The 18,329-nt window shown below is 42.3% G+C and overlaps 1 protein-coding gene across 1 annotated transcript in view; it reads left to right on the top strand.

Annotated features, from left to right (window-relative positions):
• Nucleotides 1-394: 394 nt before the first annotated feature.
• Nucleotides 395-18,329, top strand: part of LOC118096324 (gamma-aminobutyric acid receptor subunit pi-like) — a 31,309-nt gene continuing 13,374 nt past the window's right edge. The window contains exons 1-5 of the mRNA XM_035137989.2: nucleotides 395-450; nucleotides 3,292-3,395; nucleotides 8,664-8,731; nucleotides 9,478-9,695; nucleotides 11,525-11,607. Of these exons, the coding sequence (XP_034993880.1) occupies nucleotides 395-450; nucleotides 3,292-3,395; nucleotides 8,664-8,731; nucleotides 9,478-9,695; nucleotides 11,525-11,607 (529 nt within the window). The remainder of the gene's footprint in view (nucleotides 451-3,291; nucleotides 3,396-8,663; nucleotides 8,732-9,477; nucleotides 9,696-11,524; nucleotides 11,608-18,329) is intronic.

Here is an 18,329-nt window from a genome sequence, read left to right on the forward strand (position 1 = left end):
CAAGCCTAATTGCAGTGAGGGGAGAGAGCAAGGAGGGAATAATGCATTTCAGGTGGGGAGGGCCACATATGGCCCACATGCCAGCTGTTTCCCACTCCTGCTTTAAAGTTCAACTTAAATAAAAGGGAATTGCTTCCTTTAGGACCAAAGTGTAAAACACAAACCTGCAAAATTGGATTAAGCTAATCCCCTCTGAACTCTGTCAGGATTAAGTAGTGTTACTACCGTATCTGCAATTTCCCCAATGATCCTTTTTTTAAATTTTAAGTCACCCTTGGTAACCTCATGTAACCCTGTTAAGACTCTCTGTGTTCTTCACAGTGCTCTGCGAGTAAGGCTTTTGCTTCATTTGCTTTTAGGAAAGAATAAGATATATTTTTTGGAGCCAGCTCCAATGATGTACACCTCGAGCTGGGGTTTCAAAGCCCTTTCCCTAATGATATTATGCAGGTAAGAGATGGCGTTTGTTGCGTTCTTCCTCTGTGCATGCAGAATCATTTGGGGTGGGAGCAAAAGGTTATTGGGCCATTTCAAGACAATGAAACTTTGGAGGTGGTGAGCTTGCAAGGGGCTGCCTATCTCTACAGCTTCTTTGATCAGGCCTGCACCCTCAGATTCTCTTGGTCCTCCTTTGACCCCCATCACCCACCTGCCCCTCCCATCAAGATGCTCATTTTCACCCACTACAGGCAGATGCGGAGGATGGGAAGCAGAGGAAGAGAAGTCGTGTCAGGATCCTCCCTTGGGGCTTTCCAAGAGAGAGGGGGGGGGGGTTCTTCCCCAGGTTTCCACCTTGCATCTCTATTATTCACTAGTAGAATAGGGAGGGAAAGGTGGTCAGGAAATCCCATTATTTTCACTAGTCAAACTAATAAGCGATTCCCTCTTTTGCATAGCTGATGTCTCCATTAACAGAGGGACAGTGGTTTTCATGTCTACCCATCATGGGCTGTGGCAATGCCAGCTATTACTCATGCTGGATATGTTGTAAGTACCAGTTGCTAGGGAGGGACTACGGAGAAAGCTGTTAATTGTCACGTCCCGCTTGTGGGATTCCCATAGACATCTGATTGGCCACTGTGGGAAACAGACTAGATGAAGCTTTGGTCTGGTTCAGTGGGGCTCTTATTATGCCCAGTAGTGTTTGGTGGAGCAACAAAGGTGGCGTTGCATTGCATACCTGGTTTCTGTATGGCTAGCATCACTGCTGCTGTCATGGACTGGTTGGACGCAGAGAAGTAGTGGGGAGAACCAGCTGGGGAACCCCCCGGGGGGGGGAGGCTCAGAGCCCAGGGTGTGGTGGTGGGACAACGATGAGTGGTCAGAGGGAGGAGACTGAGAAGAGGTGTCAGAAGCTGAAGCTGAAGAAGTAACAGGGCTTAGTGAGCTGGGAGGCTGGAGAGGAGGGAGGCAGAGATGAGTTAGGCTGGTGAAGAGTCACAGGTGTCTCCTCTTCCTGCTGCGACAAGCTGCCCTCCCCCCATCTCCAGAAGATGGCTGAAATGGGCAGAGCAGTGGCAGGCTTCATGCAGGCACAGTCTCTGATTGCTTGGGGAAAGCCCCGAAGAGAAGAGGATATAGATGGCTGTGGGGAGATGGGGGACTTTCAGTCTTGGCAACGGATCCATACTGGTTGCCTTTGTTATCATTCTGCTCCTGTCCTTTATAACTAAACTCTACACATCTAATGTTAATGATAGCTGAAGTAAAAAAGAAAAAAGAACAGGAAATCTGCAATGTGCACCTTTGCTTGAATATACTATGCTAGTCGCTATAGAAACATGGAAAGTAAAGTGGTTCCTGCCTAAAGAATTTTACTAACTAATTTGGAAACAATCAAATCTGTTCAGCCATGCATTCCATGGTGCACACGTTAAGTTTCTTTGCGAGTGAATGAAATGGTTTCAGAGCAGGATTGTGTTTCAAAGCAGCTGTCTGCTTTCATAAACTATGCAGGATTTTTTATCACATTTGAATTTTTATCCTCAGATACCTGTCAACAATAATTGCATCTGATTTGTATGTTGTGATAGGGAACATCATCCCTGCACAGGCAACTGTGGGGGCGGGTTTTTCAGGGGGCCCACTCAATAGACAGACCAGCAGATCAAGTGGATTATGGGATTAAGATTCATATTATTTGTGCACCAGGTTGCAAAGGTGATATCTTTACTGCATGAGAACCAATTGGATTCGCTGGCCTGCCTAAGTTCAGTGCAAAGAGGACACAGAGGTATATTTGCACTTCCTGTATCATAATTTGCACCATAGATTTATATATATATGTGATCATCATCAGTACACATACAGGTTCACATGCATATGGGCTATTCCCCCAAATATACACATGGATACTATGTCATTGAAATAAACAGCAGGGCTCTTAAAGAACTTTTGGATATCATTTGCTTTAATTAACTATAGTCAGAACAAACCACAGATATCTGGGTTTGAACATAATATAGATCCTGGTTTGCAGGTAGAATCTTTCATTCTCTTCCTATTATACAGTAAGGCAGGGTTTCCCAAACTTGGGTCTGCCATCATCCCTAGCTAGCAGGATCAGTGGTCAGGGATGGTGGGAATTGTAGTCCAAAACCAGCTGGAGACCCAAGTTTGGGAAACTCTGAACTAAGGGAGTGTATGAGGCCTAGTTTTGCCACAACTCATACCTGATCACTATACAGTAGTAACTTGTCTGTACCAGGACAAAATTCATTGTTGTTCTGGAAATGGAAACTGTAGACCAGCCTTCCTCAGCTTTGTGGTCTCCTGACATTTTGGCATATAACTCTCTAATCATTGCTGGCCATTGACCATGCTGGCTGGGCCCAAGGGGAACTGTGGAGCAAAACATCTGGAGGACACCAGGTTGGGGTGCAGAGAACAGCTGTGGCATGCAAAAATATTTTATGATGTATTTTATCCCTTGGGGAAATTTGACTAAGCAGATTTCATGGTATATAAAAATAAACTTCATTTTATCAGATGGAGAAAAGCCTACCTACTATTATATATTGTGAGCGAAATGGTAAGCAAACACTGAACACTTTAGAAATTCATTCAGCTATCAGGGCAGTTGTACCAAATTTGGGCAAGATATAAAACCGGCAGATTCTGCTCCTTGAGGGATTAAAGCTTTATCAAGTCTGGCATTTTGGGAAATGATCTTGCTACATGTAGACATTTTGAGATGGAAAAGCAACACAACTTCTATGTTAGAAATCTGGCACAGCATTTTGTCTGCGACAATAGCCCGAGAATAAAGTCATTGTTCTTTTTCCTGGTTAGATTAACACAAGTTTCTCTGGCTGAAGAAAAGGGTGAAATTCTTCCTCCAACCATACAGAAAATAATGAAAGGATATAACAAGTATCTGCGACCATTTTTTGACAGTAAGTAGAAAAAAAGAGTTTTTGACGGGAATAGGCTCTTCTAAGAAGTAGACAGCAACTGAAAAATGAGAAATCAAACCACAATTAAAGCCTTTTCAGTCCTGTATCTTTGGCAGCATCGTGTCATTTTAAAAGGATGTTCTATCTCCCGAGCTGCAGGGTTTAGAAGGAACCTGAAAGGTTAGCTCTTTCCCTATGATACCGAACTAGGATCTGCCATATCTAACAGAAGTCACAGACTGGCCTGTATAGTCAAGATTCTTATTTATAGTGGCCCAAAAGCAAAGTGCAGAAGGAATTGAGGAGCCTGTGGTGCAAAGAACACATCCACTAACTAAGATGATCCAGATATCAGAAGGAATCCAGTCATGTGCTAGAAGGGAAATGTGTTGTCTGCTATCGTCCATACGAGACTGTTTTGGTGTTAACTTATGACCTCTACAGCCCTGTCATAACAGTGACATGTTTCATAATTTAGATCAGTGGCCTTATACTTTTTCATCTCTAGGGAACACCACTGGCTCCTTGTGCACTTTGAAGTGGCACCAGAGTGCCTAGTAAAAATAATAGTTGGAAATGCTGAAGAACCAGAGGTTGTTTTTTTTCTGTTTGCTGAAAAAGAACCCACTTTTCTATGTGTATTTTCTTTAGCTGTGCAGCAGCAGCTCCAAACAACAACAAAATCCTTGCTATATGCTCCAAATTATGCATTATGCATAATTATAAATAATGATCAAATTTCATATAGGTATTAGATGCTGGTGGAATACAGTTTTATACCATCTACCCAGTTAATAATTTAGAATGGTATGTTTACTTTAAAGTGGGTTGCTGAACATCATTTACAACTACTGCAGTTCTGAGGGATGCTGTGGGCTCCACATTAAACCCCTCCTTTTAAATAATTGTGAAATGAGTTAGACTAAAGTAGAGACAGATGTTTTAGTGCTGATTTTCCTCCCTCCTGTTCTGGGAGACAGATGCTTTGAACACAGAGAATGAAATATGGAACAAAATGCACCACAGGCTGAACAGGTTGCATCTCAGGGTATAATGAATTTCAAGATTTGGCTGGCTTTGCTGCCAAAGCAGAATCTACAGCAGAATCCCTGGTTTCGTGGAAACTTTGGATGGGAAACTGTTGGCTCTTCACCTTCAGTTTTTAAAACAAGAAGTTAAAAGTGTGGGTTGCAGAAGCAGATGGCTACATTAGAATACTCAGTTCTAAACATCTTATCACCATTGCCTAATATTTTATTGAGCTGTTTGAAGAAGTTGGTGATGTGTAATGGCATAAAACAGAATTCTTTGCATCGGAGGTAACCTTAGTATGGTTACTTCTGGCTCTTGCTGAGTAAAATATGTTAAATTTCTAGTTGAGCTTTACTGCATTCAATGCATCCTTGTTTCTCATCAAATGATATTTCATTGCAAAACTCTGTTGCTCTGCTTACAGTCATTATATTGAATAAAAGTAATTATTTCCAGTTTATATATATATATTAATCCAGTATTTATTACAAAATAAAGCATTCATATATTGTAAGATATTTAACCTTTATTGGTTTAACCCTCTGGCCTTCCAAAGATGGAAAAAGGGAATAGTTTTCTATTGCCATCTACTGGAGAGAGGCAAGAATAATTTCAAAAACTTCCCTTAACGATGCTGTAGGTAAGATCAAGGATACTGGGATCAATCTTTTTTACAATTTGGTCAAATTTTACCAGTTTGCCATTAGAGGAATAAATCATGCATATGTTATCTGGTTATTTCATTACAAAAATTAAATCATTTTATCAATCAGAAACAACAAAGAGTATTGAAGACTTGCAACAGTTATTATGCATTTAAGGTGTTATAAAACAGGCATAGTGGACCTCTTCAACAATAGCTTGCTTTTATTTTCAGAAGTGTAACCAATTTATACCAGCTGCTATTCAAATTTTTCAAGCTAAAGTGTCATCCCAGATACTTTTTGGGATCCCAATATGGATACAAGCATATAATAGTGATTTAGATAAGATGCAGTCAAGTTTCTTGAGAGGTGTCCTGGGGCTCCCAAGTTCAATAAAGTAAGGGGCAACACATGATGGAATATTGGGTGTAGGCTAGCATTATAAAATACTGTGGTTGCGTTGCCATTTCCTTTGCCAACCTTTGAGTCTACTCTCTGACTTACTTAAGGACTCTTATAAATTCAGATGGTTCCAGCTCTTAAATGGCAAAATCAGATCTATCGGTATTGACTTGGAACTCTTGTATAATTCAAGTGAGCAATATATTTATCACAAATAAATATTCAAATCAGATTAAGGTAAGGGACACTGAAAAACAAAACATCAAGCCAGCTGTAAATAAAATTTGCTCCCCCAAGTTCTATGGTTTAAATACACCAGACAACAGGGTCACTTATACAGTGGTGCCTCGACTTACGAATTTAATCCGTCCCGAAAATTTGTAAGTCGAAAGCGCCATTGGAAATATGATTTCCCATAGGAATGCATTAGAAACGGAAAAATTTGAAGCAACCCCATCTAAAAATTCGTAAGTCGAAAAAACCGTATCAAAAACTGCTGCGGTTTCCGTTCGGATGTCGAGAAATTCGTAAGTGTGCAGCCATTTGCCCCATTTGTAAGTCGAAAAATTCGGTTGTTGAGTCATTCGTAAGTCGAGGTACCACTGTATTTCAAAATTAATAATTCCAGGTATACTTTACTTTCAAATAGCAGCCCTCTCAACCCTATTTTCCTCTGCTCTCTCTTCCAAACATCCAACTGTGAGCTGGTGTGCTCAAACAGCTAAGCACCCCAATATTCAGACATCACTTGGACATGATTCTGTGGCCTACAGTTACGTAGGACAGGCATAGGCAAACTCGGCTCCCATGATCCCTAGCTAACAGGACCAGTGGTCAGGGAAGATGGGAATTGTAGTCCAAAACATCTGTAGGGCCAAAATTTGGGGATGCCTGGTTTAAATACACCAGATAATAGGGTCACTTATATTTCAAAATTAATTAATTCCAGTCCAACGCAGGGCCTTTACGTTAGCCCAACTGAACATTTCCCCCTCAGCTTCTGTCAAGGGCAGATATTGAAACATCCCCAGAAAAAATAGACATTGCGGATGTTCTTTGAATGTGCCAGACACAGTAGAACATATTCTTTTCTACTGTCTATTGTACAACCAGGTACGCAAATGCAAGCTATCCCCTTTTTCGGTAGTCTAACATCACGGCACAATGAAAATATCAGATTCTATCTGTCTGACATTAACCCAGAAGTAACTGCGATAGAGGACGAGATAGTTGGACAGTGTTCTCAAAGCTACAAACATGAGTCTGACCAAACTGCGGGAGGCAGTGGAAGACAGGAGTGCCTGGCGTGCTATGGTCCATGGGGTCACGAAGAGTCGGACACGACTAAATGACTAAACAAACAACAACAACAACAACAACAAGGGTGGCTGAGTTTTTATCAACAGTATCTCTTAAGAGTGGTGAATGGCACTATTTAGCAGGAAGACATTCCAATGAAAATCCTCGTTATTACATATTTTTACATGGCTGTTTATTTGTATATATTTTAAAATTTTATATATGGATGTTTTATGATAGCCCATATTTGTAATGCCTAATAAAGGTTTGGTGAAGATGATTATGTATTTAAAGTGGTTACGACTAGACATAATGCTAAATGTGGTTTATTGTCATGGGAATGAGCCCAGGTAAGTCTCTGGCATGCATGCCTCCCCCTTCCTTCTCTCCAGGAAAGAGATTGGAACATTTCACCCTAAAATGTGGTTGATTTTAGCCAGTGGTGTGAGATCAATGCACTAGTGGGACTAGGCTAGTCCCCTAAATGTTCTCCTGGTGCTTTCTTTCCAAAGCCCAGGAAGCTTTTGCGCAACTTAGAGAAGGAGGTGCAATGTTCACACACCCTTGCAAGCTGGTGCCTCTGGCCCTAACTGTTCCCCTACTAAAAAATTCACCACATGCCACTGATCTTAGCTATGGTTTACTGGAATAAACCAGCTCCATAAACCAAGGTTTGAAGTTGGATTGTTTCATTAAAACAACTTAAATCTAACCAGAGTTTGCCCAGATCTGGACAAAAGGGGAAATTGTGATTTGTAAAAAAATGAGGAAGCTTTCAGTGTCCTCCTAGTGGCCATGCTGAAGGAAGAAGGAAGGGGAACCCAAAGTTTGCCTGAGCTCATTCCTATAGTGAAAAGCTGTAGTTTCAAATGAGGCCTGTCTTGTTTTTGCTGCAACTGACTTGAATGACTACTTACCTGGAAATCTTATCTATCGAGATGCAAAGTCAATTTAGCTTCACTAAGTGCGGAAACTGTTTTCTTTTCCTTTAAATATTGGAAATTTTCAAACAGTATCCACTCCTCCCACCTTAAGGTGAATTGCTGGGACTTAATTTGAAAAGACCTCTTCTGTAATAAGACTAAACTCTGAAGACTAACTCTTCGGTCACATTTGCAAGTTGTTCACATGCCAAACCCAGAAGCAATTGTACCATCAATGGACATCTGGACGAAGCAGAAGGATGCAAGTCACCGAGGGAAGGGAACCCTCGCTGCAGCTTCGCTTCGTCAATTTTGTATCATTTCCAAAACTCCAGAAAAGTGGGCAGCATTTCTTTGAACTACTTAAATAACAGCAGGGTTGCTGAAGATTTCACAAACATGGAAAGCTGCATATACCGAATGTTTTACACAGAGTAGACCCACACTGAAACTAATGAACAGGACTAAATTAATTATTGCTGGATTGAATCAAATAGACCCCCGCCCCCCAAGTCATTATATGATTTTAATATTAAACATTTTTGCTAAATTAACATCAGTATTATTTTTAAAAAATACATTTGTCCTTAATGTCCAATCTTTGATGTGCATTCTTGTTTCCAAATGGATACATTGCACTTTATTTCTGTGATATAGGGATTTATGCACTGTTTCTTATCCAGGAAGCCCTACCCAGTGAAACTGCTAAAGCTGGCTGAACAACTCCAAAATGTGCTCAATTGTCTTCACATGTTTGCTCCGAGACCACCTCTGGTCTGCAGAAACTCCTGTGAGACTAATCTTTCTCCCTCAGGAAAACTGACATTGGAAACCTGCTTTTAGCTCCAGTCTCATGTAATCTGCCACAGCATAGGGATGAACTCTCAGTACCAAAACAAAGACCACAACCACTTACTATAGACTGAATATTAATTTTATTGTGTGCTATGTTTGTGCATCTATTTCAGATGGCCCTGTCTCCATAGGAATGAGTATGGATATAGCAAGCATTGACACAATATCGGAAATAAACATGGTATAGTAGTATTTTTTTCTTTTCTTACTGCATAGTGTATTAAGTATAACTGGAAACTCTTTCATTCTCCTTTTGCTTCCAGCATCTTTGCTTGACTTTCAGAATAAGGAACCAATATCATCATTAAAAAAACCAAAGCACCTTACCAAAACACTTTGGGGCAACATGGCCATTTTAATTCATACAGCTAAGCCTGTAGGGACCCAGGTGGCGCTGTGGGTTAAACCACAGAGTCTAGGGCTTGCTGATCAGAAGGTCGGCGGTTCGAATCCCTGCAACGGGGTAAGCTCCTGTTGCTCGGTCCCAGCTCCTGCCCACCTAGCAGTTCGAAAGCACATCAAAAGTGCAAGTAGATAAATAGGGACCGCTCCGGCGGGAAGGTAAACGGCGTTTCCGTGCGCTGCTCTGGTTCGCCAGAAGCAGCCTTGTCATGCTGGCCACATGACCCGGAAGCTGTCTGAAGACAAACACCGGCTCCCTCGGCCTATAGAGCGAGATGAGCACCGCAACCCCAGAGTCGGACACAACTGGACCTAATGGTCAGGGGCCCTTTACCTTTAAGCTTGTATCCAGTGCTGTGTGAGAGCATGTAGGGGGGTTCCTTTGAGAACCTATCCCTTTTGAAACTGCTATGAGTTAACGGTAATAATAGTTGTTTCCATACATTTAGCAGATCAAACAAAAGGGGTATGTGTGTTACAATATATTTAGTTAGCCGTCTATTTCAAGCTGCACTCTCTTCCTAGGATTACACAGCTACTATATTCCTAAGACAACGATGGACTGATGAACGCCTTTGTTTTGAGGGTAACAAGAGCTTAAGCTTAGATGGCCGCCTTGTGGAGATGCTTTGGGTACCAGACACCTTTATAGTGGACTCAAAAAAGTCTTTTCTTCATGATATCACAGTTGAAAACCGTCTAATAAGAATATATCCTAATGGAACAGTCCTTTATGCCATAAGGTATGTTCATTGCCAAAAGAATGCTTTTTCAAAGAGCTCTTCTGAGATCGATTAGAATGATTTGTGACCGTTTTAAGTGGATCCTCTTTCACCAGCTATGTTGTCGATAATCATTATACGATACTAGACCAGACAGATTCCTGATCCAGCTGTTTGTTTTATACTTTCACAGCTGCTCTCCCCTCCATCACAATTAACGAAATACTTGTTGGGAGAGCTTTATACATATCACAGCTGTGTCAAATGTTCACCTAGAGCAGGCATAGACAAACTCGGCCCTCCAAATGTTTTGGTACTGCAACTCCCACCATCCCTAGCTAATAGGACCAGTGGTCAGGGATGATGGGAATTGTAGTCCCAAACATCTGGAGGGCTGGAGTTTGCCTATGCCTGGCTTACACCATCCCTTGCTCACCTCTTTTCAAGTTCAGATGTTCACTGCCTCATCAGTAAATCCTCTGGCACCATCTTTTTAAAAGGAAGAAAACAGGGACTGCTTCATGTTGCATATGCGAAGCCAACAATATGCGATTACATAGCTAGTGTGATGATAATTGACAATGTCACATGGCCAGTAAGATCTGACTAGCTGATAATGTCAGGAAGGCAGTTCATAGTGAGGACTATGTTGCCTTGCCCTCCTTCTCACTTTGATGGCCAGAGCAGATGAATTGAAATATTATGAACTATTTTCAAAATTTGTTTCTGTACAATTGGGGTACCCCTTTTCAGGATCTAAAAAGGGAAGAGTGGCAATTCCAACTGAAGTGCTTAATCTATAGCTATCCAGTAAGTCCCAATTCAACTAATTTAAAAATACATTTACTATAGACAAAAAGCAAAGCAACATAGAAAGGGAAATGAAGCCAGGGATAAACAGGAAAATATGCTGTTGTTTCAATTGCACACGCAAGCAGTCACAGTATATCAGCTTTTCCCAACCCTCCTGATGTTTTAGATTACAGTTCTCATCATTCCTGGGCATTCTCCACACTTACAGTCTCCTGAGGTTGTAATCCAAAACTTTTGGTGAGCACCAAATTGGGAGAAGCTGCAGTAGGGTGCCGAGGCAAAGGGAGATGGTGGTGACTGTACTGTAATTTTGCATGGCTTCTATTTTATTTATTCCATTTATATACCACCTTTTACTTCCAATGAGCTCAAGGTGGTGAGCATGGTTTGCCCTCCCCCCATTCCATCCCCACAACCACCCTGTGGGGCAGGTTAGACTGACAGGGAGTGACTGGCCCAAGGTCACCCAATGATTTGAACCCTGGTCTCCCAGCACTCAGACCATTGTGAGGTGGGCCCAAGAGACAGGGTCTTCAGCAGTAGTGCCAACATTATTAAATGCTCTCCCAGTGAAGATCTATCAGGCTTCCTCCAGATGCGAGTTGAATACATTTTTTTTCTGGGTGAAGCCTCCCAGAGTCCCTGGGGCAGCATGCATTTGTTGTTGTTGTTGTTGACCCTTGATGTTAAATAATTCTTCCATTTTTTTTGGCTGCCGATTACTCCTTTTAACTTACAATTGTACTGCTGTTTTCTTACCTTCACGCACTGCACTTGTTTTTAACCATTTTTGTTTTCCACTGTCTCATTTTTGCTAAGATTCAGAATGAAGTGGGGTGTAAAGGAGTTAATAATTTCACATCTTTATTCCCTAGCTGTCTCTTGACAAAAAACATCAGCCGATCTTTCCCCCCTAGCCATATGTTTTGCCTTTTTTTTTTAAAAAAAAGAAGCTCAAATAAGTAGGATAATTTGTTTCTATTTTCAGTGCTCAGTATGATGCATGGACGGTAACCATCTGTACTTTGCTTTTAAAGGATAACTACAACTGTTGCCTGTAGTATGGATTTGACTAAATACCCTATGGACAAACAGACGTGCACCTTGCAACTGGAAAGCTGTAAGTGATTTTATTACCTTTAACAAAGAGAGGGGAAGGGGGTGGGGAAGGGGGCCCATTTGCAGGGACACTGGAGAGAGGGTGCTACAGAGGAAGCTCCCAGGTAGTGCTAGGCTGCAATCCTAAGCCCACTTACCCGAGAGAAATCACCATTGGATTCTATAGGTGTCGTGGGCTGGCCGGATGCAGAGGGGTGGTGGAAAGCAGCAGATGGGGAACCCCTAGGGCAGGCATCCCCAAACTGCGGCCCTCCAGATGTTTTGGCCTACAACTCCCATGATCCCTAGCTAACAGGACCAGTGGTCAGGGAAGATGGGAATTGTAGTCCAAAACATCTGGAGGGCCGAAGTTTGGGGGTGCCTGCCCTAGGGGAAGATGTCTCAGAGCCAGGGGATTAGTGGTGGAATGACACTGAGGGGTCAGAGGGAGAAGAGGGAGCAGACCAGGAGGAAAAGGTGTCCGAAGCTGAAGAGGCAACAGGGTTTAGTGGGGCAGAGTGGTTTAAAATCAGAAGCCGAAGTGGAGGCTAGAGAGGAGTGGGGGCAAGCTGCTGAAGAAGCTAAGGAGTTCCCCTGTTCCTGCTGTGACCAGCTCCCCTTCTCCCTGTCAGGAGGCATCCTACTCACAAGTAGAACCTTGGCACAGACACACACCCGACTGGTATGTTCCCTCCCTCCTGGGCGATTGTTCGGGAGCTTCTTAAGCATTCTCCAGCCCGAACATCACAGTGACTGATGCCAGAAGACATCAGCACATTTCACGGATCCGCAGACGTTGCGCAGTTGCGTAACAGAACTCAGTAGCACAGCACCTTGGCCAATCTACTTTATTTACATATAAACACATGGAGCACTGCAACGTGGCTCCCTCTCTCTCTAGTATCAGACAGCAAAGAGAATGAACAAAGAACAACAGTTCCACTTCAGGAACACAGTAAGACAAACACCCTGTCTACGTCACACCCCATTCCGGTGGAATGAAAACACATACAGTCATATGACAGACAACAAACCTATGACTGCACACGGGGAATGAATCTCCAACACTCCCCTGGTCTCCAAGGACAGGGAGAGGATTGAAGAGGGCAGAAGACAAGACGAAGAAGCCTCAGGTGGATGGGGGAGGAGTCTTGGAGAGTGGTGGGAAGGTGGGACGTTCAGTCCTCAGAACTGCCTTATTGGAACAAGATCTACAGGGAAGAGTTGCTGCGATCACTAGGCCTGCAGATTTTGGGTTTCTTTGGGTTAACTTTGCTGGGTGTTTTATTGCTGACCTGCCCATCAACAGCAGGATTTCAGCCTGCTCTAGAATAATCAGTTGAGGCAGGATTTAGAAGTTAGTGATATAGTTGCTGCTAAAAAAAACCTCTGCAGCCGAGGCTCAGCATTCAAAAATACGCCTCTGAGTACCAGTTGCCGAAGAGAAACAGTGGGAGAGAACTACTCTGCTCAGGCCCTGCTGGTGGGCTTTCATTGGCCAACGTGAGAGCAGAATGCTGGACTAGACTGGCCTTTGGGTCTGCTCTAGCAGGGCTCTTCTCTTCTTAACGAGTAGCAGCCATGCAGGCCCCCCGTCCCCTGAAATATTTCCATGTCAGTGCAAAGCCTCCACAGGAGCAGATGTGGAAAGTATCCAGTGAGATCTAAGCAACCAGCATGATGGCCTCTAGCATACAGAAGTACAGTGGTACCTCGGTTTATGAACACAATTGGTTCCGGAAGTCTGTTCGTAAACTGAAGCGTTCATAAACTGAAGCAAAATTTCCCACTGAAAGTAATGGAAAGTGGATTAATCTGTTCCAGACGGTCCACGGAGTACTTAACACGGAGTACTTAAACTGAAGCGTTCATAAACTGAAGCGAACTTTCCCACTGAAAGTAATGGAAAGTGAATTAATCCGTTCCAGATGGGTCTGCAGCGTTCGTAAACCAAAAATTCGTAAACCGAGGTGTTCATAAACCGAGGTTCCACTGTACTTCAGCTGGACCTCTGACCACACAGAAGAGGTTGCTCAGCGGCACAGTAATAAAACATGCACTGGGCCTGAGAATCTGTGCAGATATAGAGAATGTACTTGTTTCGTTCCCATTGCTGGGTGCCTTGATAATTCCGCACATTTCAAATGAAATGAAAACTACTGTACCTCACTAATACTAATGTTTTCTGGTTTTTAACCCATGTAGGTTCACATGAGGCCGAGATAGGGTTGGCTAGACCCATCAATATCTGGCCCATACCAGTTTTGCATGGGGACAATACTAACTATAATGTACTGGTGCATGCTGATCAAAATTTAATATGGCACCCGCTTTTCTGATGCTGCCATCCTGCAGCCAAAACAAGCCAGAGTTTGGCTTCTTGTGACTTCTGAACCCGGGCTCATGCTTTTGTTTCCTTCCCCCTCAAAAAACAAACAGCGAGGTAAGGATAAAGGTATTAGCTACCGCTTGTGGTTTGTGTGAAGCGAAGCAAACCACGAGCTCAGGTTTGGAGCACATGACAAGCCAGACCCTGGCTTGCTTTGTCTGCAGCAACATCCGGGAGCTTTGGAGCAGTATGCAGAAGCACACTGCTCATTCACCTTAAACATGAGTTTGTTACAAACTAGGGTTTCGTATGGCATGCAAGCAAAGCCACTGAAGTGCTCTTCAGCCCTCCTGCTCTGTCATCTGGCCAGCTTGAGAAGAGGCTTCCTGGTTTGTTTGATCAGTTTTATATGATACCCAAACAGGGGCACTATGGTTTAAGCACTACCTACAGTCCTGGTTTCCAAACTACATTCAAACCATAGTTTGGCCTCTAGGCACACTTAAATCACAAGTTTCTGGTTTAGATTCTATGGGAAACATTAAGTCATTGCATAAGAGAGGAGGAAGGAGTGTTTGAGCTCATTGCTTGCTCTTGTTCTAACAAAGCACAGACAGTTGGGAGCCATGGTATGATGTTTCAACCAGGCCTTAGAATGTCTCAAGGAATGTTGTGGACAAATAAGACTGAATAAATACAGTATCTAAATCAGAAGAGCAATTCCTTGCTCGCTTTCATACAGAATTATTTGGTATATTTTGCATACACATAAGGTAGATTTGTGTATTTGACTGCATACCCTCCAACATTTCTCCTACTCCATAACAACAAACAAGCAAGCAAGAAACAAACAACATTTATACCCCACCCATCCGACTGGGTTGCCCCCAGCCACTCGGGTGGTTCAGGGAGGTCGGATAACTCTATATCCTCCAACATTTCTTCATTGAAAATAGGGATGTTCTAAAGAAAAGCAGCACATCCTTGAATGAAATCAGAAACTGGGCCAGCTTCTGGAAATCTAGGACTGTCCCTGGAAAACAGACGCTTGGAGGGTCTGTGATTGGCAAGGCCAGGGCTCACATTTCAGCCTTTGTTGTTGTTGAGTCGTTTAGTTGTGTCCGACTCTTCGTGACCCCATGGACCAGAGCATGCCAGGCACTCCTGTCTTCCACTGCCTCACGCAGTTTGGTCAGACTCATGTTGGTAGCTTCGAGAACACTGTCCAACCATCTCGTCCTCTGTCGTCCCCTTCTCCTTGTGCCCTCCATCTTTCCCAACATCAGCCTTTACAGTCAGGCAAAGTTATTACAAGTGCAGTTCTTGACTGCCACTCTCTGCACAGCCAGGCTGCCTAATTCCCATTAATAAATCTGTGCAGGGTTATAGCCACAAAGGCAACTTCTCTCCACCTCCCCAAATAGTCTCAGTTCAAGACTTCTGACCATTCAAGCCACATTTCTCTTCTTCTATAAAGCTGTGCCCTAGTCTTGTACAGCAGTCTATGTTTTCCAGAGTATGTATTGGAAACTCTTCTGTCTGAAAGCATCTGAATGGGCCGGCTCAGTCTTAACTTCTGACACCATTCATGCAAGCAAAACTCAATTGCACAATTATTCACAAAGTGGGCCACACATTCATTTTCTAAAACCGAGCAAATATTTGTTGACTTTATTCTAACAGAATTGGCCCTGTTATAGCTGTTAGAACCTCCAAACCAACATTAGATGCCTCCAGGGAACTTGAAATTTGTTGGGGAAATAAAATGATCCTGATGTTCCCCCTTAAAATAAAAAGCTGTGGCATTGCCTAGTTTGATAAACATAGCCTAGTGGGTGATAAAATAAATGACCAGAATAAAAAAATGTTTCCAATGTTAGAGAGGTGGATAAAATACAGTTTCTATGGTGTAGGTTACATGCTCAGTTATGACTAGACCACATCATCGTAAGCTACTTCTCAAAGATGACCCAGGCCAAATATTCACTCTGAATCAGGATCCTATATATTCTAAATTTCTCTAATGTATTTCATGATGAATTGGAATCTTTAGTCACAATATTGAAAGAGGAAAAGTTTTTTAAATGAGTTTTTATTCTTTTAAAATTGTATGTATAACTTCTGTTTATACTAGATTAGCTGTATTGCAAGCCACTTTGTGAAGACTTTTTGCCTGGATAAGTGGAGCATAAATAACTGAAACGAACACTTACAGCTACCCTATTATTTACTTACCGTACTTTTCTGTGTATAAGACACCTCCTATTTTTGGGAACTCAAATTTAAGAAAATGGGGGAGATGGCACAGAGTTGTTGAGCTTTTGGGGGCAGGATTACCCAGGGTTGCTGAGCATTTTTTAGGGGGATTGCCAAAAATTGCTCACCTGCACGTCTCAAAATCCGCCAACAGAAGCTGCCAATCACACAACCAACTGCCGCAGCGTCACCAATCAACACCACCCATTGACACAGCAACCAATAACATGCACAATAGCCACTAACAGCCACAGCAGCAACCAATCAAATGTCCACCCTATGCACTACCCATGTATAAGACAACCCCCACTTTTTAGCATGATTTTTAAAGAGAAAAACATGTCTTATACACAGAAAAGTACGGTATATTTCTTGCTTGATTATTGTTCAACACTATACAGTCCTACTTTTGGTTGAAATCTCACACCATTAGTTGCTCAGATTAAGTGTGGGATTCTTTTTATTGGTGATTTCCAACCCAATTTAATAATATATCACCAAACACAGAAATATACTTTTTCATTACAGGAATTTCCAGAGGGATGGTTGCATTACTCTATTGCAGCAAAAAAAGAAAAAAAAGGGGGGGGTGGAAGGGAAAAGTCTTGTTGCACTTTAAAGAAGAGTTCATTTATTTTGCCATAAACTCCGGTCCACAAAAGCAGGTCCCACAATAAATGTGTTAATCTTTCTGATGCCACAAGATTATTTATTGTTTATACCTCCCATGTACTTATTTTAAACATGCTCTGATGCATTCAAAGCTCATTCCTGCTGTCTGGGACTTTTCTATTAATTAAAATGCTGAAACAGATCTCTCTGTGTGTTAGGGGTGGGTGGGGATTCAGTTTGCATTTGAAGGCAAATCTATCAAATTCACGCTTTCTGAAACATGAGAACGGAAACAGCCATCCTCACACGAACTTTGCAATGCAGTGGTCCAACCAATTAGTGTTTTTTTTAAAAAAAATAATAATGTATATATTAGGGGAAAGTGTACATAAAAGTGAACACACTTGTGGAAATGAAATGCATTATGTTAGGATATTAGCCGATTATGTTAGGTGCTTACAAAAATGTGTGCTTTAGTCAAAAAATACATTTAGTAGGAGAAATTTGCACCAAAATTTTCCATGGGGTTTATTTTTTATTGCAAATTGCTAAAGAAATTTGGAAAACTGAATTTAAGATGGGAAAATAAGAAACAGAACTGAAATGGACAGATCCATCTCTAGTATATGTATTATTTTGAAGCAGGAGATGGTTTAAATTTTTAATTTGACATACAGGTTAATCTGTTCTACCTTGCATGCAATAATGGTCTTCAGTTATGTGAGTACAAGAAGATGATAATAAATAATAATAATAATATTTATACCCCACCCATCTGGCTGGATTTCCCCAGCAACTCTGGGAGGCTTCCAACAAAAGATTAAACGTTAATTAAAACACCAGTCATTAAAAACTTCCCTAATCAAGGCTGCCTTCAGATGTCTTCTAAACGTCAGATAGTTGTTTATTTCTTTGACATCTGATGGGAGGGCATTCCACAGGGCGGGCGCCACCACCGAGAAGGCCGTAATACCATAATGTGGATGGGTATGGGGCTGCAGAGGGCATATGAGGTTTGTAATTTATCACACGTTAAAGATTAACAGTGCAATCTTAACTATGTCTACTCAGAAGCAACCCCCAATGAGTTCAGTGGGACTAACCCTCAAGGAAGTCGAGGTAGGATTGGAGCCTTAGGGAGCAATCCAAATCCAACTTCTACCAGGATGGGTGGAATTTGGAATGGGCAGACCTTTGGTTGAGCTGGTGCTGTATCACCTGAAGCACTTCATCCTAGCTCTGCAGGAGATACACCTGCATATGTTCTCCACCCTGGGGCAGCCAGGGCTCTTCTAAAGCTAGTTGAGCCAAGGCAGGAGCAAGTCTCAAAAGAAAGAAAGAAAGAAAGAAAAGTGTGTGCCAGGGGAGTTGCAAGGGCATTGCAGGGGTGGGTCAGAGGGAAACTTATTCCAAACTTTGTTTAGCTCGGTCATGTGAACCTAGTAACTCAGCTGAAGTTATAATAGCCAAAAGAGTGCTGCAAGCCAAACACTATTTGCTGCCCTTCATCCTAAGGTCCCAGGGAGGGTTACAGCATTAAAACACAG

The sequence above is a fragment of the Zootoca vivipara genome, chromosome 5 (assembly GCF_963506605.1).
Source record: "Zootoca vivipara chromosome 5, rZooViv1.1, whole genome shotgun sequence".
In the NCBI taxonomy this organism is placed as follows: Eukaryota; Metazoa; Chordata; class Lepidosauria; order Squamata; family Lacertidae; genus Zootoca; species Zootoca vivipara.